Raw genomic sequence first — 27,865 nt, 5'->3', positions numbered from 1 at the left:
GAAGCATGATTTAGGATATGATTAAATTTTCTGTATGATTTGGAATGTTAATGTTTTGAACTGGATGTTGATGATGATATGTTAGAACTGGAAAATTTTATATTGATGAGATGATAATATGAATTCTGGAATGTATGAGAATTATGGTGGAGAGAAATCGTAAGTTATGAAAATCTGTAAAGTCATTGTAAAACGAGAAGTCTGGAAAAATATTCTGTCTCTGATTGATCAATTACGCTCGTCCTTGTGCGGTCATTTACCGTTCGTCTTCTCTAAATTTGAATTAGAGTTAAATTCTTTCGTTTTGGAAAGGATGCTGTCTTAGAACGAGCGTCCCCATTTGAAATCCTAAATTTAGTGTCAGTACTAAGTGGCGTTCGGTCTTAGACCGAACGTTCGTTCACAAGAATAAATGATTTGCTAGCGTTCGACCTTATGTCGAGCGTGCGTCTTTGCTAGCGTTCGACCTTATGTCGAGCGTACGTCTTTGCTAGCGTTCGACCTTTTGTCGAGCGTTCGTTGTTGATAGCGTTCGACTTTATAATGAGCGTACGTTCTAAATCACGCAAGGTCTCCTATTCAGCACGCGTATAAATAGCGTTCGTCCTGCTTTCTAAATAGCTTTCGTCCTGCTTTCTAAATAGCGTTCGTCCTGCTTTCTAAATAGCTTTCATCCTGCTTTCTAAATAGCGTTCGTCCTGCTTTCTAAATAGCTTTCGTCCTACTTTCGAAATAGCGTTCGTCCTGTTATCCAAATAGCGTCCGTCTATACAGTGAATTAACGTTCGTATTTTAAAGAAGTGTAACTAAGAATGAAAGTATGATGTTGAGGGAATTGTGAAGTATGCGAACCATATTTGAGATGAAGTTGTGAAATTGGAATTTGAACGAGCGTTCCAAGGAGGAACGTCTCTATGAATGATTATGTTGAATGGTAAAGTGTGACCAAGGAAAAATCGCTGATGGCTGATCATCCTGATATTCCGTGAGTGCTCTCCTCATGTAGAGGGAGTAGGTCATGCGTGGGAATGGCAGGAGGCCATTAGGGTTAACCTCGGTTGGCAGCTGATGGGAATGCCAGTTACTACACCAACCGGGTGCATGAACGCCTGCGGTTACTTGGATTCACACAGTCCGGACGGTCTGTCTTAGGGTAGTTGGATGATTTATATTTTGCTTATACGTATTGGTGCATGTCTTGTGTGTTAAATGCTTGTGTTAAAAATTGTATGTGATATGTATGAATTAAATTACCTAAGCTTACCCTTGCACTCTCCTTGTGTTGTCTACTGTTGATGTATGTCCGTCTTGTCAATGCAATGATCATCCGTTGTGGATGTGAGCAGATGGGGAGGCGCCACTTGATGCTATGTTGGAAGAAGAAAATTTGGAGGACGCCAACCTGGTCGAAGTGGAAGTTAAAGCCGAGCAGTAGCTCGCTCGTTCTTAGTAGCTGTTAGTAGTTTTATTAGCGTTTTGGACGTTCGGTTATTGTATTGTAAAACCGTTCGTTTTTAGCTTTCGTTGTTTACTTTGGGGCTCGACTTTGTAATCGCTGGAACTTATAGCCGTTCGGTTTCTGTCTCTTGTTTAGTTGTAAAGACTGATGACTGATTACTGTTAATTGTAATTAATTCTAATTAATGGTAGTTACTATTTATTGGGATGTTACATTTATTGGTATCAGAGCAGTTTTGTTCTATCAAAGGACATGTAGGGTTATGAGCATACTTTGCTTTCGTTGTGTGCTTGTTATGTACTGGATGAGTTATTGCTCATTTAACTTTTGAACAATTCTGACGCTAGTTTTCTGATGAATCAGAGGACGAATGGCGCCTAGACTCCCTCCACCTCCCCAACCGAGTGAGTCCGATACGTCCAGCAGCACTAGGTTGTTGGAAACCGTAGTTGAACGGCTGCATCAACAGAACACCACGTTGCTGGAACAGAACGCCACCCTGATGCAGCAAAACCAAGCTGCTATGCAAGGTTTGGAGGCCTCGCGTGTCAACTCTGAAAACACGCAAAGGCAGTTGATGGAGATCTTGGCTGCAACTAGAGGTGCGCCTGGAGCATCCTCTTCAAACGTTGCCCAACCGAATGCTGAATGGAGTTTGGAGAGTTTCCTTCAGCATCACCCTGCCAAGTTTAGTGGAAAGTGTCTTCCGGACGAAGCTGACCAGTGGCTGAGGGATATGGAAAGGATATTCAATGCCAAGAGGTGTCCAGATGAGAACCGCTTGGCCTACACTGAATACTTGTTAACTGGAGAGGCGAGCCATTGGTGGGCGAGTGCCAGAGCCATTCTGATGGACGCTCAACAGCAGATTACTTGGGAAGTATTTAGAAACAAGTTCTATGAGGAATATTTCCCTGACAGTGTCCGTTTTGCCAAGGAGGTTGAGTTTCTACAGCTCGTCCAAGGAGGAATGTCAGTTTCGGAATATACGAACAAGTTTAAACACTTGATTCGCTTCAATACAATGGCCACTAGTGAGGAGTGGCAGTGCAGAAAATTTGAGAACGGTCTACGCAGTGACCTGAAGGTGGTAATTTCCAGTTTGTGTATCCGAACATTCCCTGCCATGGTTGAGAGGGCTAAGGTGTTGGAGAAGAATTTGGCAGAGGCGGAACGTTTGAAGAAACAACAAACAGTAAGGGGGCCGATTGTCTCGAAGGGGAATGTAAATCAGAGAGGATCCCCTTACGCTCGTCCAGCAGGCAACGCGAGTGGATCCCAAGCCTTGACTACTGTCGGACAGTCTGGACAGTCAAGGAATGTAGCATGTTTTCAGTGTGGAGGACCACATCTTCGGTGGGCTTGTCCTCAACTGAATGGGGGAAAATACTGTACTAAGTGCAGAAGGAATGGGCACTTGGAGAACGAGTGCAGTGTGGGAGGACGTGCGGCAATGAGACCGCCGAACGCTGGGAGAGCTCAACAAGGCAGAGGTGGACGTGCACAAGCTACGGGGAGAGTGTATGCGATTACTGGTGCTGAGGCCGCTCGTTCAGGTACGCTCATCACCAGCACTTGCTTGTTGTTTGGAAAGCCTTGTGGTGTGTTGTATGATTCGGGTGCAACTCATTCCTTCATCTCGAAGGCATGTGTTGAGAAGCTTGGGTTAGTGGAGAGTGAATTACAGTTCGACCTGGTGGTGTCAACCCCAGCGGCTGGTGGGATTAAGACGTCCACAGTTTGTGTGAGATGTCCAATAGAAGTTGAGGGGCGTAGATATAAGGTCAACCTCATTTGCTTACCCCTTCAAGACTTAGAAGTAATTCTGGGGATGGATTGGTTGGCCACCAATCGGATCATCATTGATTGTGGAAATAAGGAGTTGGTCTTTCCAGGAGAGGAGGAGGAAGAATTATCTGTTGATCGTGGTCAGTTGAAGGAGGACATCATGGAAGGAGCGAGCTGTTTTCTGATCCTGACGTATGAAGACAGCGAAATTGAGCGTTCGTCCAATAACGAGAGCAGTGGAGGACGAACGGTAGTAGATGAATTCCCGGATGTCTTTCCGGATGAAGTTCCTGGTCTACCTCCTATCCGTGAGGTCGAGTTCACGATCGACTTGGTGACCACTGCTGCACCCATCTCGGTTCAACCTTATAGGATGGCACCAGCAGAATTGGCTGAGTTAAAAATGCAGATTGAAGAATTGATGGATAAGAAGTTCATCAGGCCAAGTGCTTCACCATGGGGAGCGCCTGTGTTGTTAGTTAAGAAGAAGGATGGCAGCTCTCGACTCTGCATTGATTATAGGCAACTGAATAAGCTGACCATCAAGAACAAGTATCCCCTTCCAAGGATAGACGACCTGCTGGATCAGTTGCAAGGTGCGTGCATATTTTCGAAGATTGATCTACGTTCGGGCTACCACCAGATTAGAGTGAAGGAGGGAGATATTCATAAGACAGCGTTTCGGTCTCGTTATGGTCATTATGAATATGTGGTGATGCCCTTTGGAGTGACGAACGCACCTGCAATCTTCATGGACTACATGAACAGGATTTTCAGACCGTATCTGGACAAATTTGTAGTGGTGTTTATTGATGACATCCTGATCTATTCTAAGAACGTTGAGGAGCATGAAGACCACTTGAGAATTGTCTTGGGCGTGTTGAGGGAGAAAGAATTGTATGCCAAGCGTTCAAAGTGTGAATTCTGGATGAAGGAAATCCAGTTCTTGGGGCACGTCGTTTCTGCAGGAGGGATTGCAGTGGATCCAGCCAAGGTGAAAGCAGTGCTGGATTGGGAGCGCCCACGTTCGGTCACAGAGGTTAGAAGCTTCGTGGGGCTCGCGGGCTACTATAGACGGTTCATTGAGGGATTTTCTAAGATAGCAGCCCCTCTGACTTATCTCACCAGGAAAGATCAGCCGTTTGCATGGACTGATCGTTGTGAGGAGAGTTTCCAGGAATTGAAGAGGAGATTAACGAGCGCCCCAGTGTTGGTCATTCCAGACACGACCAAACCTTTTGAAGTATATTGTGATGCGTCGTTTCAAGGTTTGGGCTGTGTACTGATGCAGGAAAGGAAGGTAGTAGCGTACGCTTCTAGGCAGTTGAAGATCCACGAGAAGAATTACCCCACCCACGACTTGGAGCTGGCAGCAGTCGTGTTTGCATTGAAAATATGGAGACATCATCTGTATGGAGCAACGTTTCAAGTATTTAGTGATCACAAGAGTCTCAAGTATCTCTTTGATCAAAAGGAATTGAATATGAGGCAAAGGAGGTGGCTGGAGTTCTTGAAAGATTATGAGTTCGAGCTGTTATATCATCCTGGAAAAGCAAACGTGGTGGCTGATGCCTTGAGTAGGAAGGCTGTGAGAGTCTCGGCAATGATGGTGAAGGAGCTGAGTTTGGTAGAAAGTTTTAGAGATCTAAGGTTACGGTTCGATTTGGGAGCGAACGTGATTAGATGCTGTAACCTGGTACTTTCCAGTGATGTGTTTGAGCAGATCAGAGTGAAGCAGCGTGAAGATGAGGAATTGACTAAGATATTGAGTGCGCTCGGCACAGATCAGGCTAAAGAATTCAATATTGGTACGGATGGCTTACTGCGCTATATGGATAGAACTTGCGTTCCAAACGATGGTGAGCTGAAGAGGATTATAATGGAGGAAGGACATCATAGCCGTCTTAGCATGCATCCAGGCATGACTAAGATGTATCAGGATCTCCGTTCATCATTCTGGTGGCCTGGAATGAAAAGTGACATTGCACGTTTTGTAGCTTCTTGTTTAACCTGTCAACGTGCAAAGGCGGAACACCAAAGACCAGGTGGATTGCTGCAGCCATTGGAGATTCCAGAATGGAAGTGGGACAGTATTTCTATGGATTTTGTGACCCATCTACCGCGCACAGTCAGAAACCATGACTCGATTTGGGTGATCATAGATAGGTTAACTAAGAGCGCTCACTTCCTAGCAGTTAACTTGAAAATGTCAATGACGAATCTGGCAAAGTTGTACGTGAAGGAGATCGTTCGCTTGCATGGAGTTCCTTCGAGTATCATTTCAGACCGAGACACGAGATTCACGTCTCGTTTTTGGCAATCGTTGCAAGGCGAGTTGGGAAGTCAACTACGAATGAGTTCTGCATATCACCCACAGACGGATGGCCAATCTGAGCGAACCATCCAGACACTTGAGGATTTATTGAGGACGTGCGTCCTAGATCATGTGGGAGTTTGGGATGAAGTTCTGCCGCTCGTTGAATTCACGTACAACAACAGCTTTCAAGCAAGCATAGGGATGGCTCCGTTTGAAGCTCTTTATGGAAGGAAGTGTCGAACACCTTTGTGTTGGTTCCAAGAAGGCGAGAACGTTTTCACTGGACCAGAGTTAATTCAGCAAACAACCGAGAAGGTGAAACTAATTCAAGAACGACTGAAGACGTCTCAAAGCAGGCAGAAATCCTATGCTGATAAGAGGAGAAGACCCTTGGAGTTCGCTGCTGGAGATCACGTGTTTCTCAGATTAAATCCAATCACTGGAGTGGGAAGAGTTCTCCGTCCAAAGAAGCTTTCACCCAAGTTCGTAGGGCCTTATCAGATTCTGAAGAAGATTGGATCAGTTGCGTATGAACTAGCCCTACCACCTCAACTGTCCAACCTGCATCCAGTCTTTCACGTTTCTCAGCTCCGCAGATACATATCTGATCCATCACACGTACTGGAGTTGGAAGACGTTCAGCTTCGTCCAAACCGAACCCTGGAAATGCAACCAGTCCGAGTGGAAGATAGTCGTATCCAGCTCTACAAGGGAAAACAAGTTAATCTGGTGAAGGTGGTGTGGGATGCGAGGACTGGAGACTCAACATGGGAGGTTGAAGAGGCCATGAAGGAGCTGTACCCTCAATTGTTTAACTGGTAAGTTTTAGAATTTTCGAGGACGAAAATTTTTGTAGTTAGGGAGATTGTGAAGCCCTAAATAATTAACGCACCAAAATCCACTCTTTAATCACCATTAAACACGTTTTGACACGTCAAAACCAATCTGCATGCGCCTGCCATGTGTCACTGAGGGAGCGTTCCGGAAAGCTTGGTGGGAAACAAGTGGCATGCAGTGGATTGGACGTTGGTTCTGCGTAGAGGAAGGAAATTTTTACCCTCTGCATGCGCTGTCACTCTACTGTCACGACAGAAGCTTCTAAAACGTTAGTGGAAAACCATGTGGCAGTGCGTGAATGCATGGCTGGCTGGCGAGGAAGAGAAAATAATTTCTCTGATACGCTTCACTTCAATTCAAGCTTTCATCTTCTTCCTCACGAAACCCTAACCATTTTTTTCTCCAACTTCTCTCTAAACCCTTTCCATCTTCTCTCTACGATCACTCACCACCAGCACCTCTGTTTCCATTTCAGAAACCGTAGGATCATTCTCGGAGCTGTAAGCTTTCAGTTGAACCGATCAAGTTTGCATTCTGTGACTGGTGAGTTCTCTTCCCTGGAACGTTCTTCTCTTCTGTTCCTGCAAACCAAAATTCTGGTTGCATGCGTGGGTTAGGGGTCTGATCTGTCTATGGTTTCGTGATATTAGGTTAAGTGGATTTGGTTGTGTAAGTTGCTGGATAGAAATCTGTGAGAGCAAGAGCGAAACCTTAGCATTTGGAAGTCACTGCTGAACCAGGTAAGGGAAGCTTGAGTAATTTGATTTAATACTTGGTTGATGTTTATGACAGTAAGGAAGTGTGTTGGATGTGAATTGTATGAAATATATGAATTTTGAAGTATGCATGTACGTGTATGTTGTACTGGTTGTATATGATGGTAAATGCTTTGAACTGTATGTTTATGATGTTATTGGTTGAACTGTACGCAGAGAAGTAGAAGCATGATTTAGGATATGATTAAATTTTCTGTATGATTTGGAATGTTAATGTTTTGAACTGGATGTTGATGATGATATGTTAGAACTGGAAAATTTTATATTGATGAGATGATAATATGAATTCTGGAATGTATGAGAATTATGGTGGAGAGAAATCGTAAGTTATGAAAATCTGTAAAGTCATTGTAAAACGAGAAGTCTGGAAAAATATTCTGTCTCTGATTGATCAATTACGCTCGTCCTTGTGCGGTCATTTACCGTTCGTCTTCTCTAAATTTGAATTAGAGTTAAATTCTTTCGTTTTGGAAAGGATGCTGTCTTAGAACGAGCGTCCCCATTTGAAATCCTAAATTTAGTGTCAGTACTAAGTGGCGTTCGGTCTTAGACCGAACGTTCGTTCACAAGAATAAATGATTTGCTAGCGTTCGACCTTATGTCGAGCGTGCGTCTTTGCTAGCGTTCGACCTTATGTCGAGCGTACGTCTTTGCTAGCGTTCGACCTTTTGTCGAGCGTTCGTTGTTGATAGCGTTCGACTTTATAATGAGCGTACGTTCTAAATCACGCAAGGTCTCCTATTCAGCACGCGTATAAATAGCGTTCGTCCTGCTTTCTAAATAGCTTTCGTCCTGCTTTCTAAATAGCGTTCGTCCTGCTTTCTAAATAGCTTTCATCCTGCTTTCTAAATAGCGTTCGTCCTGCTTTCTAAATAGCTTTCGTCCTACTTTCGAAATAGCGTTCGTCCTGTTATCCAAATAGCGTCCGTCTATACAGTGAATTAACGTTCGTATTTTAAAGAAGTGTAACTAAGAATGAAAGTATGATGTTGAGGGAATTGTGAAGTATGCGAACCATATTTGAGATGAAGTTGTGAAATTGGAATTTGAACGAGCGTTCCAAGGAGGAACGTCTCTATGAATGATTATGTTGAATGGTAAAGTGTGACCAAGGAAAAATCGCTGATGGCTGATCATCCTGATATTCCGTGAGTGCTCTCCTCATGTAGAGGGAGTAGGTCATGCGTGGGAATGGCAGGAGGCCATTAGGGTTAACCTCGGTTGGCAGCTGATGGGAATGCCAGTTACTACACCAACCGGGTGCATGAACGCCTGCGGTTACTTGGATTCACACAGTCCGGACGGTCTGTCTTAGGGTAGTTGGATGATTTATATTTTGCTTATACGTATTGGTGCATGTCTTGTGTGTTAAATGCTTGTGTTAAAAATTGTATGTGATATGTATGAATTAAATTACCTAAGCTTACCCTTGCACTCTCCTTGTGTTGTCTACTGTTGATGTATGTCCGTCTTGTCAATGCAATGATCATCCGTTGTGGATGTGAGCAGATGGGGAGGCGCCACTTGATGCTATGTTGGAAGAAGAAAATTTGGAGGACGCCAACCTGGTCGAAGTGGAAGTTAAAGCCGAGCAGTAGCTCGCTCGTTCTTAGTAGCTGTTAGTAGTTTTATTAGCGTTTTGGACGTTCGGTTATTGTATTGTAAAACCGTTCGTTTTTAGCTTTCGTTGTTTACTTTGGGGCTCGACTTTGTAATCGCTGGAACTTATAGCCGTTCGGTTTCTGTCTCTTGTTTAGTTGTAAAGACTGATGACTGATTACTGTTAATTGTAATTAATTCTAATTAATGGTAGTTACTATTTATTGGGATGTTACAAATAGAGGAGAGAAAACACATACACAAGTAATCTGATCATCACGGGGAAAAATTATTATTAATTGAAATTCAAGACATATACATATATATATATATATATATATATATATATATATGTATATATATATATATATAGCTAATCCAAGTAAAGAATGGAGATAACGAATGTCCAAGAAGAGAAAAATAGAACGTTCGTTTATAACTCACGTGCAGAAAGAAGAGAATAGAAAGTTTCACTACAAACGTTTAAACGAAAACCGAACGACTAATCAGCAAGAAAACCCACTAAATGAATTAAAAGTTGGTCTATCTGACAGTTACTGTTTAAGAAGGAGAGCATAGAAACTTTTCCAATTGATTGGTGGAGAGTATCAAATTTCTTCAGTTTATGCAAGGACTGAACTGCTTGGTTCTTGGAGAAAATGAGACTTCATCTCTAACCCATAATCGACTCAAAACATGCGTATGCCCAGGTCTTCCTGTTTTGGGATTTTTTTTTTTTCCTATCCGTCTGGCCGTTCGCTTGGAGTAATAAGTTGAACGAATCATCAATTGGTTTCCCCAACTTACTCTTCAATGATTGTATGGAACCTAGAGATGAACTGAAAATGTCTACCAGAATTGCTACCAGTTTGGATTCTAAGAAATCAATCTACTTACCTACTGTGGAGTTAAACCCATCATTATGGTTAGTTCTCAAACCGATGATCATAAAGCAAAATTTCTTGGTCAGCCTATCCTCAGTAATTCTAATAGTACCTCTACCTTATGACCGATCTATAAAGGTAATTGACTTAAGTTCTAGGTAACCCTATCCTGTTGTCGTGTGATCTCCAAAGTTCCACCTTTACATTTTGACATGTTACTTTATAACACGTAAACCTAGCTACTCCTGTTCATAAACCCATCTACTAAGTTGATCGTGATGACCTTGCAAAAATCCATCTCCAAATTCACTATAAAGGACCAAATTCCTTAGCTGAATTTCCAATACACCGCCCATTCGTAACTTTAAAAATCTGCTCATTACTTACTTTCGATTGGTTCTACCGAGCGCTTCACTTCCTACTTCCAATTAAGGCCCCTAATAACGTTCGTATCATCCCTGAAAATGTTAAGTGCCTGAATCTCTCAACTAACCCAACTCTCGATTTGTCACTGCTTACACACGCCCTAGTATTTGTACTTTGCTCATCCAATAATCCACACTTTGAACTATTCTACTCACAATTCTTCTTATCCTTAACACTCCTAGCAATGCTCTCAAATGTTTCACTCTTATTCATCCTTCTTATACGCTAGTAAAAAGTGCGTACTACATAACGAAAAGTCCAACTTACTTAACTAATTCTTGGTTCCCATCCACTCGGTAAAGGCTATTTTGAAAAAAATTTTACTGATGTTAATCTAGCATCTAGCATAAGTGTGAAAGAGACTCAATTCTTACTCTAAGTATGTATCCTTGGCATCGCTCCAGGAAGACTCACCAGTCCAAGTATTTGTTATTACCGTTCTGTTACTTTTTGCTACCGAACGGTCTAATCTTAAAAGAAGCCGAACGTCAACACCCCGTTCTCGGGAAGTAGTCTCCTAGGTTAGTCAATTCTAGAAATTTACACCCTCACTAATATCTTAATAAGCGTCTATCTCACTGTCGGATATTAAAACTAATCCAATTGTTGGTGTATACACTATCAGACCAAACGGCTTCCTTATCACAATAATTAAAACAGCGTACAGCAAGACATTTCATACCGCAAGAAAGTACAGGTGATAAGCGTACCTGGACTTGTTGCTTCAGTGTACGTTAAGACATAGACTCATCCCTCTTATGCTCGGCCACCTCTTCCTGGTTGATCTCTTCCAGCATTTGGTGGCCCAAACTCTGCTCGTCCTCCCTTGCTGCACTCGTTCTTGACATGTCCGCTTCCCCCACATTGAAGGCAACATTTTGCTTCCACCAGTTGGGGACACGACGATCGGAAATGTGGTCCTCCACACTTAAAACACTTCACTGCCCTTTGCTGTCCAGACCGATTGACAGCAACTAACGATTGTGCTCGAGACCCATTAGGAGTAGATGGTAATCCAGTACGAGCGTAAGGCGTCCTCCTTGTCCTCCTTGAATTAGTAATATTCCTTGAAGATTTGGGTCCTCTCATTACCTGCTGTTGTTGCTTCATATGTTGTTCCACTTCTGTCACGTTCTTCTCTAATATATTAACTTTCTCCACCTCCCCAGGGAGACACTCCTCATTGAACTTAGATGGATGATGTTGAAGGAAACTCTCCAAGCTCCACTCGGTCCTTTTATTCCCAGAGGAAATGGATGCTCCTGAAATATTCTCAGTGATTTCTAGGATCTCCACCAGCTGTTCTTGGGTCGCTTCAGAATTGGCACGCACGGCTTCCAAACTTTGTAAAACGTTGGTAATCTGCTGCATACTCCTATTACTGATTTCAATAGCCTATTGTGGGCAGATGCTTCACGTTCGGTTGGTTGAGGTTGGGAAGGAGGTATTGGTGCCATTAGTTCTCTAAGAAGCAGAGAAAACAATTATTAGCAAATTTTAAGAAGTTTGAATCATTCATCAAACGGACGTTGAGCACACAGCAAAAACATAGTATGCTCATAACCTACAGTGTTCCTTTAAGGAACAAAACTGCTCTGATACCAATTAATGTAACATCCCAATAAATAGTAATTACCATTAATTAGAATTAATTACAATTAACAGTAAACAGTCAACAGTCTTTATAGCTAAACAAGAACACAAGCCAAACGGCTAGGAGTTTCAGTGCTACAAAGTCGAGCCCCAAAAATTTAAAACGAACGCTAATAACGAACGGTTTTACAACAAGTAACCGAACGTCCTAAAACAAAACTAAAACCACTAACAACTACTAAAAGCGAGCGGTCTACTGCTCGGCCTTAATCTCCACTTCGACTAGGTTGGCGTCCTCCAAATTTTCTTCTTCCAGCATAGCCTCAAGTGGCGCCTCTCCATCTGCTCACATCCACAACGGATGATCATTGCATTGACAAGACGGACGTACATAACAGTAGACAACACAAGGAAAAGTTGCAAGGGTAAGCTTAGGTAATTTAATTCAATAAAATCAACATAATTTAACTTATAAAATAAGTCATGCAGTTCATACAATATTAAACACATATCCCAGCATACAGTAACTCATTCAAATTCTCATAATTAAAGACTGTCCGGACTGTATGATGCCATGTATCTACAGGCGTTCTTGCACCCGGGTGGTGTAGTAACTGGAACATCCATCAGCTGCCACCCGAGGTTAACCCTATCAGTCCAAAGTACTCAATAGGACTAGGGCCTCCTGCCATTCCCACACATGACCTACTCCCCTCTACATGAGGATGAGCACTCACGGAATATCAGGATGAACAGCCATCAGCAGCTTTACCATGGTCATACTTTACAACTCATCAAAATCAAATCATAGAGACGTTCCTCCTTGGAACGCTCGTTCAAATTCCAAAATCATAATCTCATCTCATATATGGTTCGCACACTTCATAATTCCCTCAACATCACATTTTCATTCTTAGTTACACTTCTTTAAAAAGACGAACGTTAATTAACTGTATAGACGAACGCTATTTGAGATCGGGACGAACGCTATTTAGAATTCAGAACGAACGCTATTCGTGATCGGGACGAACGCTATTTAGAATCAAGACGAACGCTTTCAAAAATCAATAATTATTCAATTTGCACGAGCGCTGGATAGGAGACCTTGCGCGATTTAGAACTGACGCTCGTTATAAGGCCGAGCGTTATTTCGGACGAACGCTTGGTAGAATACCATGCGCCGTTTAAGACGAACGCTCGACATAAGATCGAACGCTATCAGAGACGGACGCTCGACATAAGGTCGAACGCTATCGAAGACGGACGCTCGACATAAGGTCGAACGCTATCGAAGACTGACGCTCGACATAAGGTCGAACGCTACCAACCATTTACCTTTTTGAACGAGCGTTCGGTCTAAGACCGAACGCCACTTAGGACGAACGCTCAATTAGCATTTCAAATGGGGACGCTCGTTCTAAGACAGAATCCTTTCCAAATGAAAGAATTTCACTTTAATTCAAATTTAGAGAAAACGAACGGTATATGACCGTACAAGGACGAGCGTAATTGATCAATCAGAGAAATGATATTTTTCCAGACTTTTCAGTTTAAAATGACTTTACAGATTTCATACGATTCATAACTTATGATTTTCCTCCACCATAAATCTCATACAGTACAGAATTCATATTATCATTTCATCTCATATAGAATTTAATCATATTCAAGATCATACGTTTCATTCTCAGCATACAGTGCAACCAATCTTACAAATATACATCCAGTACAACAACAGAGTTCGTTCACGCATGCTTAAACCATCAAACATTTCATACATTTCAGACATCCAGTATACTTCAGGCATTTCATAAACATCAAACAAGTATTAAATTAAATTACTAAAGCTTCCCTTACCTGGTCTAGCAGTGAACTTCCAAAGGCTAGGGTTCCACTCTCGCTCTCACAGCTTTCTATCCAGAAGCTTACTCAACAACTTCCACTTAATCTAATACACCAAAATCGTAGACAGATCAGACCCCTAACCCACGCATGCAACCAGAATTTGGTTCGCAGAAACAGAAAAGAAGAACGTTCAGGGACGAGAACTTACCAGTCACAGAATTCTAACTTGTTCGGTTCAAATGAAAGCTTACAGCACCGAGAATGATCCTACGGTTTCTGAAATGGAAGCAAAGATGCTAGTGGTGAGTGATCTTAGAGAGAAGATGGAAAGGGTTTAGAGAGAAGCTGGAGAAAGAAATGGTCAGGGTTTAGCGAGGAAGAAGATGAATGCGTGAAACGGAGTGAAATGTTTCAGAGAAATCATTTTCTCTTCCTCGTCAACCAGCCATGCATTCACGCACTGCCACCTGGTTTTCCACTACCGCTTTAGAAGCTTCTGACGTGACAGAATGGCGTCAGCGCACGCAGAGGGTAAATTTCCCTTCCCACACAGAACGATCGTCCAATCCACTGCATGCCACTTGTTTTCCACCAACTTTTCTGGAACGCTCCCTCAGTGACACATGGCAGGCGCATGCAGATTGGGTTTGACGTGTCAAAATGCTTTTAATGGTGATTAAAGAGTGTGATTTGGTGCGTTAATTATTTAGGGTTTCACAATCATATTCTATACTTTTGACTAGAACAAATACAAATAAATATTATTTTCAAATTAGATTGTTTTCTGTCAATATGAATTACAAAATATATGTCAAGAGAAAATAACTGGATGAATATTTTTTCCGGCAGTGTTGAGGTATAGAAGATAACCAAAATAATGTTGAAAGAGGTGACTGAAAAAATGAAGGTGAAAGAGATTGATCTCTCAGAGACAGAAAGATTTAGTTAGAGGGTCTTATAAGAGATTTGATCCCTATCAGAGGCTGCTTCTGTGTAATATGGTTCACTGAATAAGAGAACTACGATACTAAGATTTGTATATATATAATATACTTCTATATGATAAAAAAAAAGTTATTTCTTAGTCAACGTTAATTACCAGACAGTAATAGGAATATAATTATCTCTCTTCATTACATATAATCTACAGTGATGCTAATTTTTTATTCTAACTTGTATGTGGAACTTATCGTGTATTACAATAATTTAAAAATTATAATTGAATTGATTTTCAGAACCTGTTCATACAGAAGAAAATAATATAGTTAACCAAATGCATAAATAAAAATTAAAAGTACAATAACAGAGAAAATTAAATACCGATAAAATGGGAAATTAAGGAACTGATTAATTATTTTTATTATTCATGTATGAATATATGTAGTTTAAAATAAAGAGGTAACTAATACTCGTAAGATCATAAAAGTGGGGAAAATTGAAAATAACGTTTAATTTCACTTCCATGCGTTAATTAGTGAGAGTTAATTAAAGAGAGTATTATAACATTTAGATATTAATCCGAAGTTACCTTTGTGTTCATGGTCCTTAACTTCAACTTTCTCCATGTAGAATTTTATAGCTTTCTCAACATCTAGAGGTTCTACAAGAATACCTTTGACATGAAACATAATAGAAAAAGTATTATAAGTGTGTCTTGATGTGGGTTTAACATAAATAACAAATCAATTAAATGTTATTTCAGTCTTCCAAAATATAAGTTTTATAGGGTTTTTGTTTTTTATGCTTAATTAAATCTTTGATTTGTTATGGTTTACATTAAGATGCATATGTTTTCTACTATCTAAGTTTTTTTTTACATAATTAAGTATATTTACTTTCAAAATAATTGCAAATTTAGTTTTCATAAGCCTTTATATATAAATCATTTAAAAAAAATCAAAATCGCTATTTAAGTTAATTAATGATGAAATTGATATATGAAATCATTTTAAAATTTTATAAATATGAAATTGAATAAAAAACACAATAAAAAGTGTAATAATTACAAGATGAAGATTAGAAAAGAGGATAAATTTTAGGACTGATTTTTAGAATTTGAAATTGAATTCAATGATTTTATTACATTAAGAAAAATTAAATTTCAAAAAAAAAGTGATAGATATAAAAAATTGAGGATAAAAATTTGTAACATTAATTAACATATAGAGTTGCTTAATTTTCAAAAATAGAACAGATTAATTAATAGTTTGAAATAAAATATGCAACATTTTTTTCTGTTATAATTTAAAATCCCAACTACGCTAGCCATGTTGAAAGGATGTATTTTAATTAGAATGTATAAAAGATATATAAAAGTATAATTATTAGTTAAAAACCTTAATTATGAGCTTAATCACCACACAGCACTTCTTACCATAATATAGAATTTTCTTCCACCATGGGAGATTGCTTCCACTCTTGAAAGCTGAAGGTTTAGAAGCAAGAACTTTGAGAGGTGTGGCTCCATCTTTGTTTCGCGTTTTCGCAAGTTCAGGATAACAATGAATTATTATAATAGCCAAATCTACCAATCACACGAACAAATCATTAACAACCATTAGAATCTACATAATAAAATTATTTTCATATTTTACTTTTAAAATAAAATAAAAAGGTCGAAGAATATGATTGCACAATGAAAACTTCAAAAACTGTTTAAATAAAACATTGAGAAGTGTTTTTTCAAACATACCGATAATTTATATTCAAATTATCGGTATAACACTCAAGTATGCTTGATCACTCCAACATCAATAATATTATATTCAAACAAGTCATAAATAAATAGTAAAAGTAATTTAAATATATCTTATTTCCTTAAATTTTTTTAAACAATTTTTAAAAACAAAACTATAATAGAATTTAAAGTTTAAAACAACACCTGACGAATATCATTTGAACGGAAGAAAATGGTATTAGAGAAGATTGCTTACCCAAGAATTCTCTCCAAATGGCATGGTGAAGGATGGTGTCTCCATCAGAGTTCCTAAGAGGAACATCTAGATCTTTGGAAACATTGTAAAGGTAGACAAAGGTCTTTGTTTGGCATGTGAGAACAGCCCTGAAAAGAGGTGTTTCACCCCTGTTGTTCCTAACCCTAATCAAATCCTTCCTTTCACCATTTTCACCAATGATGCACATGCACATGCCAATGAACCCTCTTGAGGCTGCAAGGTGCAAAGGAGTGTCACCTCTCTCATTCGTTGATCTCAGTGCACTGTCATCCCTCACCACTTCCCTCCCTTCGTGATTCAATATTGCTCCAACCAGAATTTTAACAAGCTCCACTTTCCCATCATTCACTGCAACATGCAGTGCAGTGCCTCTGCTTTCGTTGATTCTGATTTTGTGAAACTCACTCTCGTTTCTGTATGCAGGAATGACGAACTCCCATCTTCCTTCCAATACGCACCCTCGGAACAGTGATATCTCATCCCCAGTTGTAACTTCTTCTGTTCCTTCAATTATAGTTGATGATTCTTGAGAAATCAATCTTGACGCTGATTCTTGAGAAACTAGTCTCGGTGGTGATTCTAGATATACAGAGAGTGTAGATCTTGGTGAGAGTGGAATCAGAATCACATCAATGTTTACATTACAGATTTATATCAGGAAAATAGACTGAGTATGAATATTTAGAAAATATGTGAGTTGATCAAATATAGAGGAAAAATAGAAAAATTATAATGTGGAGATTTCTCTCATGTTGAATTATCATAAACAAAATTTAGTATCAAACATAATAACCTATAATAATATCATGTAGAATTTGGAAACATTAGAACTATATAGTTTGTGAATGTTTTCATCTACATTCTATAAATTGGACTCACCAATTGTACTCATTCTGCTGGATGATGATAGACTTGAAATGGGAGCTAACTAGGTGTAAGATACTATAAGAGGAACTCAAACCTTCTTTTATAACACCAAATCCCCCACTTCTATTCACGTGTGCTTTCTAGTGAATTTTCTATTCGTTCTGGAGAAATTATTCCATTCAAACTATTTTTTTTTAATTTATCATACTATTTATTAAATTATATATTGAGTTAGTTATCTGTTATATATACCATTACCACTTTCCAGCTTATAAAATTTTCTATAGTGTGCCTTTATGATATATAATTTTCTATTTTCCTATTCAACATATATAATCCTATTAAAATTCTGCTTATATAATGTAACTTATTTATTCGTTAAAAGTTAAGAATATTATAGTTCTATTCATACATAAAACCCAAAAAATTTACCACTCCTTGTAGAAAGCGATGACTTGGTATTGAAGAAAATTTCTAGCATGGCAACCACGATGCATATATTAAAGCACAAGTTTGAGCAAAAACAAAACCAAAAAGATACTAATGGCTTTTTCGTTTTCGTTTTGGCTTTAACCAAATATAAGGCTTGGTATCGATCTTTTCACCTTTATTGTGGTATTTGTCATATGATCAGTCCTTTTCTTTATAGTAGGCTATATTGAAGTGATGCTCTGATTTTGCCCAGTAGTTTTAAGATGAAGACTTTTTGTTAAGAAAAGTTATGTACACGCAGTACTACTCAAATGAGAGGAAAGTATTATGCTTAACTTCACCAACAAGACTCAAGTATATAGGAATCATAAAAGTGTACTATGAACATATGGGTATGTATAAAAATGTTCACAAATAGATAAAGTAAAATATATTTGTTTATGTGAAGATAGACCTGAGATAGATATATCAACCTAAATTTAATGGGTGTAGATGTGAATAAATGTATTGATAAGATGAAGATATTTGATGGGTTTAGCTGTAGCTTTTTACTAAATATTGAATACACATATATCTTATTTTAGTTTTTTATTTACAAATATTTTTATTTAGATATTTTTATTTAGCTCCTTATGTGTAGGAATAAAATATTATAGTAACATGGTATTTTTACATGTAACATCCCAATTTAGTGGTATAAAATCATTGAAATAAGGGTTACAAAGATGATAACTTACTAAAGAAACTTGAGATTTCTTATAGAAGAATTATCTACACACTACTGCAACAAAGAAAAACGACAGCGGTTGTTTTTGATAATACGCTTCGGTTTTCGAACCGAGGCATATACTGGTGAGGTAAAAAGGTGGGAACTTTTGGCCTCGGTTTCTGTTTCGGTTCTTCTGCACCTGAGGTAATAACATGGGTCTATGACAGCAATTTAGGCTAGAACCGATGCCAAAGCCCTTTAATTGTTTATTTTTAAATCACGTGCTCTTATATGAAATTTAAAAAAAAAAAACCCTACTCAAACAGAAATTCCCAAAACTAGAACAATTAAAACCCTAATTACAAGAAAATTTTGCAAGCATAGAAACCCCAAATTTCCAAATCGTAATCCAAAACCCTAGCCTCAAAACGCAGGAATCAAATTAAAAAAAAAATCCCAAATCAGTACGAGGTCAGAAACCCTAAACTTCGTGCTGAATTCCCTTTGCCACGAAAACACCAGAACATGAACCTAGCGGAGGCGCCGCTGCTACCACATCGCGAGAAAGAAAGATGCACCTAATCTGTTGAAGTCGAGCCAACACCGAGAAGCGAAAGGGAGTCTTCCCCGCAAAACACGAACCAAAGTTAGAGAAGAGGAAAAGGAATTTCACACCTCCCTCACTACGAGGCGAAACAAAACAAGAAAAGAAAAAGATGAAGATGGGTGTTTCCCCCTTCTTGTGAAGTCGCGATAAAGGAGTGAAGAAGAGAACAAAACATTGGCGGAGAGAACCCCAAGGGCAAGAGAGAGCAACGACACAATTTAAACCGAAACAAAGGCCTTTTGTTTAAAAATACCTCTATTCACGAAATTTAAACCTAAACGCTTGTTATTACCTCGATTATTTTTTCAACTGCGGCAGTAAGCCTCTACTGCCTCGGTTCTATACAGAACCAAGGCCTAAAGTGCCTAGAAAAAAATTTAAAAGTTATATTAAATTGTATTTTTTGTAATTTTAATTAACCTTTTTTACCTTAGTTCCAAGGAGAACCAAGGCCAAAGCCCCCTTTCAAGAGTGAAAATGTCAGTGGAGCAAGGGGGTTTGGCCTCGGTTCTGAGGATAACCGAGGCCAAAAACCTTGCACAGAGACATTTGTCAACTGAAAAGTCTTTTCTTGGCAACTTTCGTGAGCTTTATGGCCTCGGTTGCCCTTGTAACCGAGGTTGTTGGTGCTTTATGGCTTCGGTTAAGATAGAACTGAGGCATATACTTCCCCAATAATTTCAAAAATGCCACCGCCCCATTTTATGCTTCGATTTCTGACCAACCGAAGCATAATGGGCGCATTAGTATCCCCATTTTTTACTAGTGACACCTGAATAATTTCAAAAGCTATCTATGTTGTTGTTTCTCCTTCACTCTCACACTGATACAACTAGAGAGATGTCTCCCTAAACTCACACCATTAAGATGATCATCGCAAAAGAGAAACATACCCAAAGACAAACAACACAAAAGCAAAGGTAAGTTAGATAAAAAAACAAATAATAAAATATATTAACATATCACGCATCACACATAATTCATATGTGTAATAATTAAATCAAAACATCCTAAACCTAACCTGACTTAGACTTGACTATCAACACATTATGAATGTCGAACTACGGTGGTTCATGCACTTGTTGTGGCTTCCAACAATACTTATTCAAAATCAATTATCAATACCAATCCATGTCCTCCACAAGGTTAGTTTTTCAACACCTATGACCCTAACTAGTGACCATAGACTAGGTGATGGCAACTCCTTTAAGGACTTCCATCCAAAGAAATATCAACTTATACTAAGACTAAGAAAGGGAAGATGAATAAAGAATTTTAATAAAAAACTCTTTCCTTATCTAAATCTTAAGAAGATTTACTTTACTAAATTAATTTACATTGTTTTGTAGGCCTTAAATAAATCCAAGAAAATAATTTATTGAACAATAACCTTTAGATAATAAATGATGAATCCTGTTTCGGGTTGGGGATTGAGGTTCCTTACTCAAAGCACTTCAAGCTGTCCTAAAGGCTGGATGGGCTTCCTAATGGTCCTCCATCATCCAAGTTACGTTATTCACTCTCTCTCCTCCTTGTCCAAATTGTGTGGGTGGACCTATCAAAGACACTATGATGCTTAAATTAGTAATTTTACTCAATAATTATATGGTAACGATGAGTAGTCAAAAGTTATTAACTCACTTCCATTGTCAAACATATATTTATAAATCTTATATTGGGCTTCCAATTAAGTCTGACTCATTAATTACCATTAAATGACTTTCATTATTTCTATTAATTTCCTAATAATGATTATTATTCTTATTAATTATTCATATTAATTGTGTAATTAATTGACAATTAATATGAACAATTAATAAGAATAGTAATCATTAATTCGAAATTAATTGTAATAATGAAAGGTAATTAATCGATCAGACCCAATTGAAAGCCCATTATAAGATTTATAAATATATGTTTGACAAAAGTTAGGTAATAACCTTTCACTACTCATCCTTACCATATAATTATTGAGTAAAATTACAGACTTGAGCGTCAAAGTGTCTTTGAACGTCGAAGTGTCTTTGATAGGTACCCACCCACACAGCTTGGACAAGAAGGAGAGAGAGTGAATAACATAACTCGGATGATGGAGGACCATTAGGGAGCCCATCCGATCTTCAGGACAGCTTGAAATGCTTTGAGTAAAGAACCTCAACCCCCGACCCGAAACAAATCCTATTTCGAAAAAACAATGAAATCAACCTATTTTATTTATCATTGTTTTTATCTTTTTAAATCTTTTTATAAATTTATTTCTTTCTATCTTTTGTTATTTTGTTCTTTACTGTTTTTGTTTTACTAACCTTTTTGTATAGTTTTTATAAGAACTAATTTGTTAAGAATTAATTTCGTGTTCATTGGAAGACGACTTAGGATTGAATTTACCATTTATATTTTGTTGATTACTATCTTAACAATACTGAAATTGTTATAATTTAGTGGTATTAATTTGATCGCGTCAACGATAACATCGTCAGTTGCTCAAAAGAAAAGCATGAAATGAAGGTGATGGATAAAAAAAATTGGTCACATTCAAGAAGAAGATGGAAATCAAGAACCCTCTGTTAGACTCTGTAAAGTAGATTCCAAAGTGTGCTAAATTTTTTTAAGAACTGTGCACACATAAAAGGCGTATGAGACAGATAATGAGGAAATTAATTTGAGAAGGATGCGGTGACCATTTCTGATAAATGTAAACATCTAGTTATATTTTTAATTATTTTATATTCTCTGCATAATAGATATACTATTAGATCGATGGTAAGAAAAAATGAAGTTAACAATTTGGATCTCTTCAACATAACCATCTTATTTTATTTTATGAACAAGTAGTCTGCATATGGCAAAAAACATGGTAAAACAGACTCAAAGTTTAACTACTTAAGTTCCATTATGAGTCATTAAAAGAAATATTTATTAGTTCTTTTATTATTGTCTTTTGCAAACAATATTAGTTTTATTACATAGCCACACAAGTACCCTTAGTTAAGATGCGTAAATAAATAAATAAATAAAAAGTCATGCCTTTATATTATAATGATGTGATCTTCAACAATAGTCATTGCAAATAGTTATTTGCTTTATTACAAGCATCAACACTTATCCATTCAATTATGAATGAATGGTTTCACCAGTTGAATAACTGTTTTAACCTTTTATACACGTTTCCATAGAAAATGAAAGCTTAATCTTACAGTCTTGAGGAAGTTGTACCAATTTGTGACGATAAAACCCTAAGTTAGATATAGTGGCAAATAGACAAGTACAAAGCTTTTGTATGGCTGGAGGAACTTTGGCATTTCCAAACATATGAACAGCTTCAACACAACATCTTGGAGTTAGAGGCCCAAAGTCTGGATTAGCCAAATAAGGCACGCACGAGACGAACATTGGTTTATAGTCATAACACATGTCAGGAAGTTGACCTTCACTCAATCTTGTTATGGCTAAAACATAAGCCATAACAAATATCACCAAACAAAAAACCTTCTTCTGAGTCATCTTTGCTCTTAATTATTTATGCTTCTTTGCTTTCACTCTTTTTAAGTTTTGGGACCATCTTTCTTAACATCTCATTACTTATATAGACTTAATATTACGAAAATTATATTTTGATATCCAATTTTTTTTTCTTATTTTCCATTTAATCCTTCTTTTAATAATTAAATGTTATATTTAATAAATAAAAATAAATATAAACAAAATTTAAATGGAGAGTATAAACAAAACTCAGTATATAAGTATCAGGGTCCTCGATATTAATTCAAATATATATTTTATCATAATTTATCTCTCTTTTTGTTTTCGTCAGCATGATAATTTTTTTCTTGTTCTAGGTCACTTTTGAACTTTAAATATTAATCTAGGTAGAGACCATCAACAAATTTATTTCTGAATCTAGATCCTTTATTACGAAACTATATTAAATTACGAAACTTAATCGATAGTAAGACAATCGTAAAACATTTTTACAGCGTATTTAAATAAAAGTTTGTGATGAAAAAAATTATATGTTAACGTATATTTTAATTAATATTTTTATTAAAATTTAAATAAAGTATTACCCTTTAAAAACGTTTAACTAAGTCAATATTGAATTTAAAAATTTACTAAATTAGTAGCTGCTTCATTTAGTATTTGAATTTGGCTAACTGATATTTGAATTAAGGTATAGAAAATAATTGAATAAATTAACATAAAAAGAAGAATTGACTAAATAAGTAGTGCTGTCACGTCCCAAATTAGGAGTCACATGTGAAAAACAACATTCACTTTTATTAAAACAAAATTGTGACATCTTCGAAACTTATTATTATAAAAAAAATAATAATAAGTCGTGCAAACAAATAACGAAATCCAATTATGAAATATTATAAGGTTTTAACAAAATTTATTTTAAGAAAATAACGTTTCAAAACCTTAAATATGATCATCATAGATGGAAATCACAACACTGTATCAACACCATCCGTATCAATGTCTGTATCATTATCTGTTTTCGTATAAATAAGATCATCACAGATGGAAACTACAATCACAAAAAGATGAGCTAACAGAATAAGAATCACAACAACATATAAAAATATCAATTAATATTCGAGCTCGTTACACCCTCACTTAAATCAAAATCACCTCATAATAAAACAATTTCAATTTCTATAGAAACGGCTATAACCACTAATGACTATATTGTGTCTGTACTCTGATCCCTCAACCTGTTTATCAAAATAGGACCCACTTATCAAAGGAGGACTTCCACTCTCCTGTTTATCAAAATAGGACCTACTTACCAAAATAGGATTTTTACATCTTATTTACCAAAACAAAGCCTAGTTACCAAAGTAGGACTTTTAACATCCTATTAACAATATGTTTATTAAATTGATCACCAAAACCCTTTCTCCTAACCATGGTAAAGAACATGCAGATACACTATTGAAAGTCCTCCACATTTATATGTACATTACAATTTAAATCACTACAGTATAGGTTTCAATCATCACTTTATAAAACATTGTCTAGACACTACATCACATATAGAACTGTCAAGTCAGCCCCATTAACAAGATTTGGCCCTAGTCCATGTGGGTTGGGGCCAAAAAAGCCCACAGGGGCAAAAAAAATCTTTTATTGAAAAAGCCCCCAAAGTCCTATGGGTCAAGGCCAGCCCATGGGCCTTTTTTTTTACAAAAATTTATGTACAAAAATATAAAATCATCATATCAAATTATACCAAACAGATCACTCACACAAGGCATTATGCAGGCACCAAAGAATAACAAATCTAGTCAAATCAATCATGCATCCTTTCTTGGTACATGGATATCAGGGAGCAGTCAGTTAGTACCAAGAGAAAAACATCACCATGTTTCATCCATCAATTACTACTAAGATAAAAATAAACAATGTTCCATTTGTCAGATTCAGTACAAGACAACACCATAGTCATTGCTCATTGACATCTAGAGATGTTTCTTCTCCACAAGCTTTATCAACACAACATAAGTATACCAGTATACCATGCAATAATCATGAACAGAGTAGAGTTCCAGTTCAAATCCCAAATTGAGAAACCGAAAATTCATCCAATAAGTTTGCTCTTCTACCCATGCGAGAATGTGTTGGTATATTTTGAAACATACTGTCTGTTATAATAGAGCAATATTAAAAATTAACAGATGAATTGTAGTTTAGTGAAAACAACTAATAGAAACTCAATCAATAAAGTCCCATTAAGAAGTATGTGCCCTGTAACACCACATAATATTCACATCCATGCAAGTAAATGGTAAACCAACAAGCAACAGAACTTGATGTTTGAAGTTTTTGAGGCTTCTTCAAACTCTCCTTTAAAAGCCATCTCCAGCTTCAGAATAATGCAATATTAAATCAAGATTAGCTTAAAATGAACTTCCAGCAGTCATAAAATATAAATATTTGCATTAACCATAGAAGTTGAATCCTACACCAAATGCGAGGATATCTTAGAGCATTTAATCTCTTCCCCTATACCAACTTTCAATTTTATTCTTTTTCATTTTCAACTTCTTTGGATATTTTATGAGGGCATCATAAAATATAAATATTTACATAGATAAATCATTACAACAAGAGAATTTCAGGAGGAACCAAAACCCTCCCAAACCATTCTCCCTTCAAAAATAATCAAACGCAGTTAATCATAGAGTGACTCATTGATTTTTGGAAAGCCCAAATCAGTGACAACATGGAGAAAAGGAAATGAGTGAAAGGGAAGTACCTGAGACAAAGTCAAATGAAACATCCTTTATTCAATGTTGAAGACTTTCAACATCTTCTAGAAGGTTAGACTCATCAATTCTCTCATGACCAAAAATATCTTCAACAATTTCATCTATCACAAGCAATTGAAATACAATCAAACAACTAGTCTATATAATTAATCATTTTAATATAAAGTAATTTTAAAAATAATAAAATATACACTCACTGCTAGGATTTTCAGAAAATCCATATAGCCAATTTTGAGTACAAATCAACATTTGCACATGCTCAGGAAGAATGAAGCTTCTATGTTTTGAAAGTACACGCCCACCTTTGCTAAAAGCTGACTCTGATGCCACTCTGATGCCACTGTAGTAATAGGAATACTAAATACATCTCGAGCCATTATAGACAATATGGCAATTTTTTTCTCATTAGTCTTCTAATATTTGAGCACATCAAAAGCTTCACTGTCTTCATCATCATCTATTGTTGGTTCATCTAAATAAACATCTATCTCATTCTTTCCAACAATAGATTTTGATTCATTTTGATACATTTTAAAATCCTACAATGCCTTACATATTAATTATCAAAACGAAACTAGAAAAACTGGAAAAAAAATGAACACTAGACATAAAATGCTTACCGAAATAATCCTTGATCTCTTAAACTTTTTCCCTTCAGTATTGGATTGAGACATCAATATGGATTCAGTAGGTGATTGAGAAAGAGAAACACCAGGGATAGAAAAATTCTTTACATATTCTTTAAATAACCTCTTCAACTTCTCTAACACTTTCTTTGTTTTCTCTGCATATGTTAGAGGATCCAATTTTTAATAACAATATGTTATAAAATCAACTTTTAGTCGTGGGTCAAGAATAGCTCCAAAAGCTAACCCAATACTATACTCCTTCCAATACTTTTGAAACTTTTCTTTCATATTCCAAGCCATATCCTTTAAGGTGAGATCTTCATTCAACAAATTTTATGATCCACTACATTGAATTCCTGTCTGTCAAAGAAGGGAGCTGAGAAGAAATTTTTTTTCACCAAAATCCTAAAGGGGCAACTGAGATAATGGTGGGTCCATTTTGTATGACACTTGGTTTCCTAATATCCATGCACCAAAGTTGCAAATGAAGAATGCTACGCATACAAACAAATTTTTACATACTTTCCTTCAACAAAAAAAAAAATAAACCCTTGACCTTTGTCTTAGCATTTTCTGTTATCAAACAAAATTAATATCCAAGAAAACTTTATGGAACCAGTGAACAATTTTTATTTAAAAGCCACAATTTCTGACACCATTTGTTTGAAAATTCTCAAAACATAATCAACAATTAGCACTTTGATGGGAGAGACTATATATTTATATATCTATACATACAATTTTGTTACTTGCTTAGATAAAAAAAGGGAAAATGAAATTCTCAGAAAAGGAATCTGTAAGGGTCTCCAAAAGTGATTTGGTAGCTTATGAATCATTGATGAAATGGGACACAACAATCTTTAGAAAAAACACGAAAGTATTTGAAAAAAGCTAACCTTGATTCTTCTTCGTTGACTGTACCACCATTATCGTCAAGAGCTGTTGTTGACTCTACTTTGTGTTGTCGTCCACCATGCGTCGCTGTCTTCCGTCGACTTTGTACTCTCGTCTACCTATGTTGCGGTTGCTAGCTCTTAAGCAAGAGTTTGAACAGAGAATAATTCAGGGTTAAAAGAAAAAATACGTTGTTGGGGGCTACGGGGCTAACCCGACCCTAATTTAATCATAACCTCATTTTATGGGGCTTTTGGGGTCAGGGGCTTTGGAAAAGCCCCTAATACATGGGTAAAAAAATGGACTAAATGATAGGAAAGGCCAGGACTGGCTTTGGGACTAAAAAATATATTGACAGCTCTAACTAGCTCTTAAGCCAATGTTTGAACAAAGAATAATTCGTCAAAAAAAATACGTTATTGGGGGCTACGGGACTAACCCGACCCTAATTTAATCATAACCCCATTTTATAGGGCTTTTGGGGTCAGGGAATACATTGATAAAGGAGAAAAAAATATATTGACAGCTGTAATCAGATATCAAGCATAAACATAGATAACAACCACAATATACCAAAAAATACTAATAAACCTGTGGCACCCTATTGCCCTCTGAACAATTACTAACCTATTACCAAGGTTATGAATAGCTGACCTTTTGAACCCAAACACGGAATTGAGTCACCCTCACATAAGGTTATAGATCATTTACTATGAATTTCCATACATTCACCTCTTTCCAATAAACAAAGCCAAATAATATCATAAAACATATTCTCTTGCCAAAACCAATCACGCTGAACCTTTTGAAATTTATCTCAAATATTAATGAACTCCTGCATGTTTTATATATATATATATATATATATATATATATATATATATATATATATATATATATATATATATATATATATATTTCATTCCCTATCTTTAAAATCAAAACTGTTTTATATAGAGATATCTATATTATTT

General features: G+C 36.9%; 3 protein-coding genes across 8 annotated transcripts; 1 reads left to right on the top strand and 2 right to left on the bottom strand.

The window, feature by feature from the left end:
• Positions 1–962: 962 nt before the first annotated feature.
• LOC148192792 (uncharacterized) lies at positions 963–6,386 on the top strand. Its single transcript, XM_088099287.1, has 6 exons — positions 963–985; positions 2,060–2,455; positions 2,561–3,605; positions 4,182–4,555; positions 4,742–5,711; positions 6,066–6,386. The coding sequence occupies exons 1-6, from the start codon at positions 963–965 to the stop codon at positions 6,384–6,386; spliced, it is 3,129 nt and encodes a 1,042-aa protein (XP_087955413.1).
• Positions 6,387–11,932: 5,546 nt separating this feature from the next.
• Positions 11,933–22,597, bottom strand: LOC148192791 (uncharacterized). Its single transcript, XM_088099286.1, has 5 exons — positions 22,249–22,597; positions 16,458–17,057; positions 15,899–16,048; positions 15,053–15,136; positions 11,933–12,021 (listed from the first exon to the last, which is right to left on the bottom strand). The coding sequence occupies exons 1-5, from the start codon at positions 22,595–22,597 to the stop codon at positions 11,933–11,935; spliced, it is 1,272 nt and encodes a 423-aa protein (XP_087955412.1).
• A 2,051-nt stretch (positions 22,598–24,648) lies between these two features.
• On the bottom strand, positions 24,649–27,308 carry LOC148192790 (uncharacterized). Of its 6 annotated transcripts, none has more exons than XR_015782342.1 (5): positions 26,894–27,308; positions 25,989–26,152; positions 25,566–25,907; positions 25,356–25,469; positions 24,649–24,962 (listed from the first exon to the last, which is right to left on the bottom strand). XR_015782342.1 is itself a non-coding variant. In XM_088099636.1 (5 exons), exons 1-4 carry the CDS (start codon positions 26,922–26,924, stop codon positions 25,387–25,389), a joined length of 438 nt encoding a protein of 145 aa, XP_087955762.1. In that variant the 5' UTR covers positions 26,925–27,307; the 3' UTR covers positions 24,649–24,741; positions 25,356–25,386. The 6 variants fall into 6 exon arrangements, 2 of the variants coding, with proteins under 2 accessions (XP_087955762.1, XP_087955761.1); XR_015782341.1 differs by having other exon boundaries at positions 25,566–25,708; positions 26,894–27,299; XM_088099636.1 differs by having other exon boundaries at positions 24,649–24,741; positions 25,566–25,725; positions 26,894–27,307.
• Between the last annotated feature and the right edge of the window lie 557 nt (positions 27,309–27,865).

The sequence above is a fragment of the Vigna umbellata genome, chromosome 9, assembly GCF_029865625.1.
Source record: "Vigna umbellata cultivar VRB3 chromosome 9, Vumbellata_1.0, whole genome shotgun sequence".
Taxonomy (NCBI): Eukaryota; Viridiplantae; Streptophyta; class Magnoliopsida; order Fabales; family Fabaceae; genus Vigna; species Vigna umbellata.
Note: the sequence above shows the minus strand (reverse complement) of the source record. Positions and strands in the feature narration are given on the sequence as shown.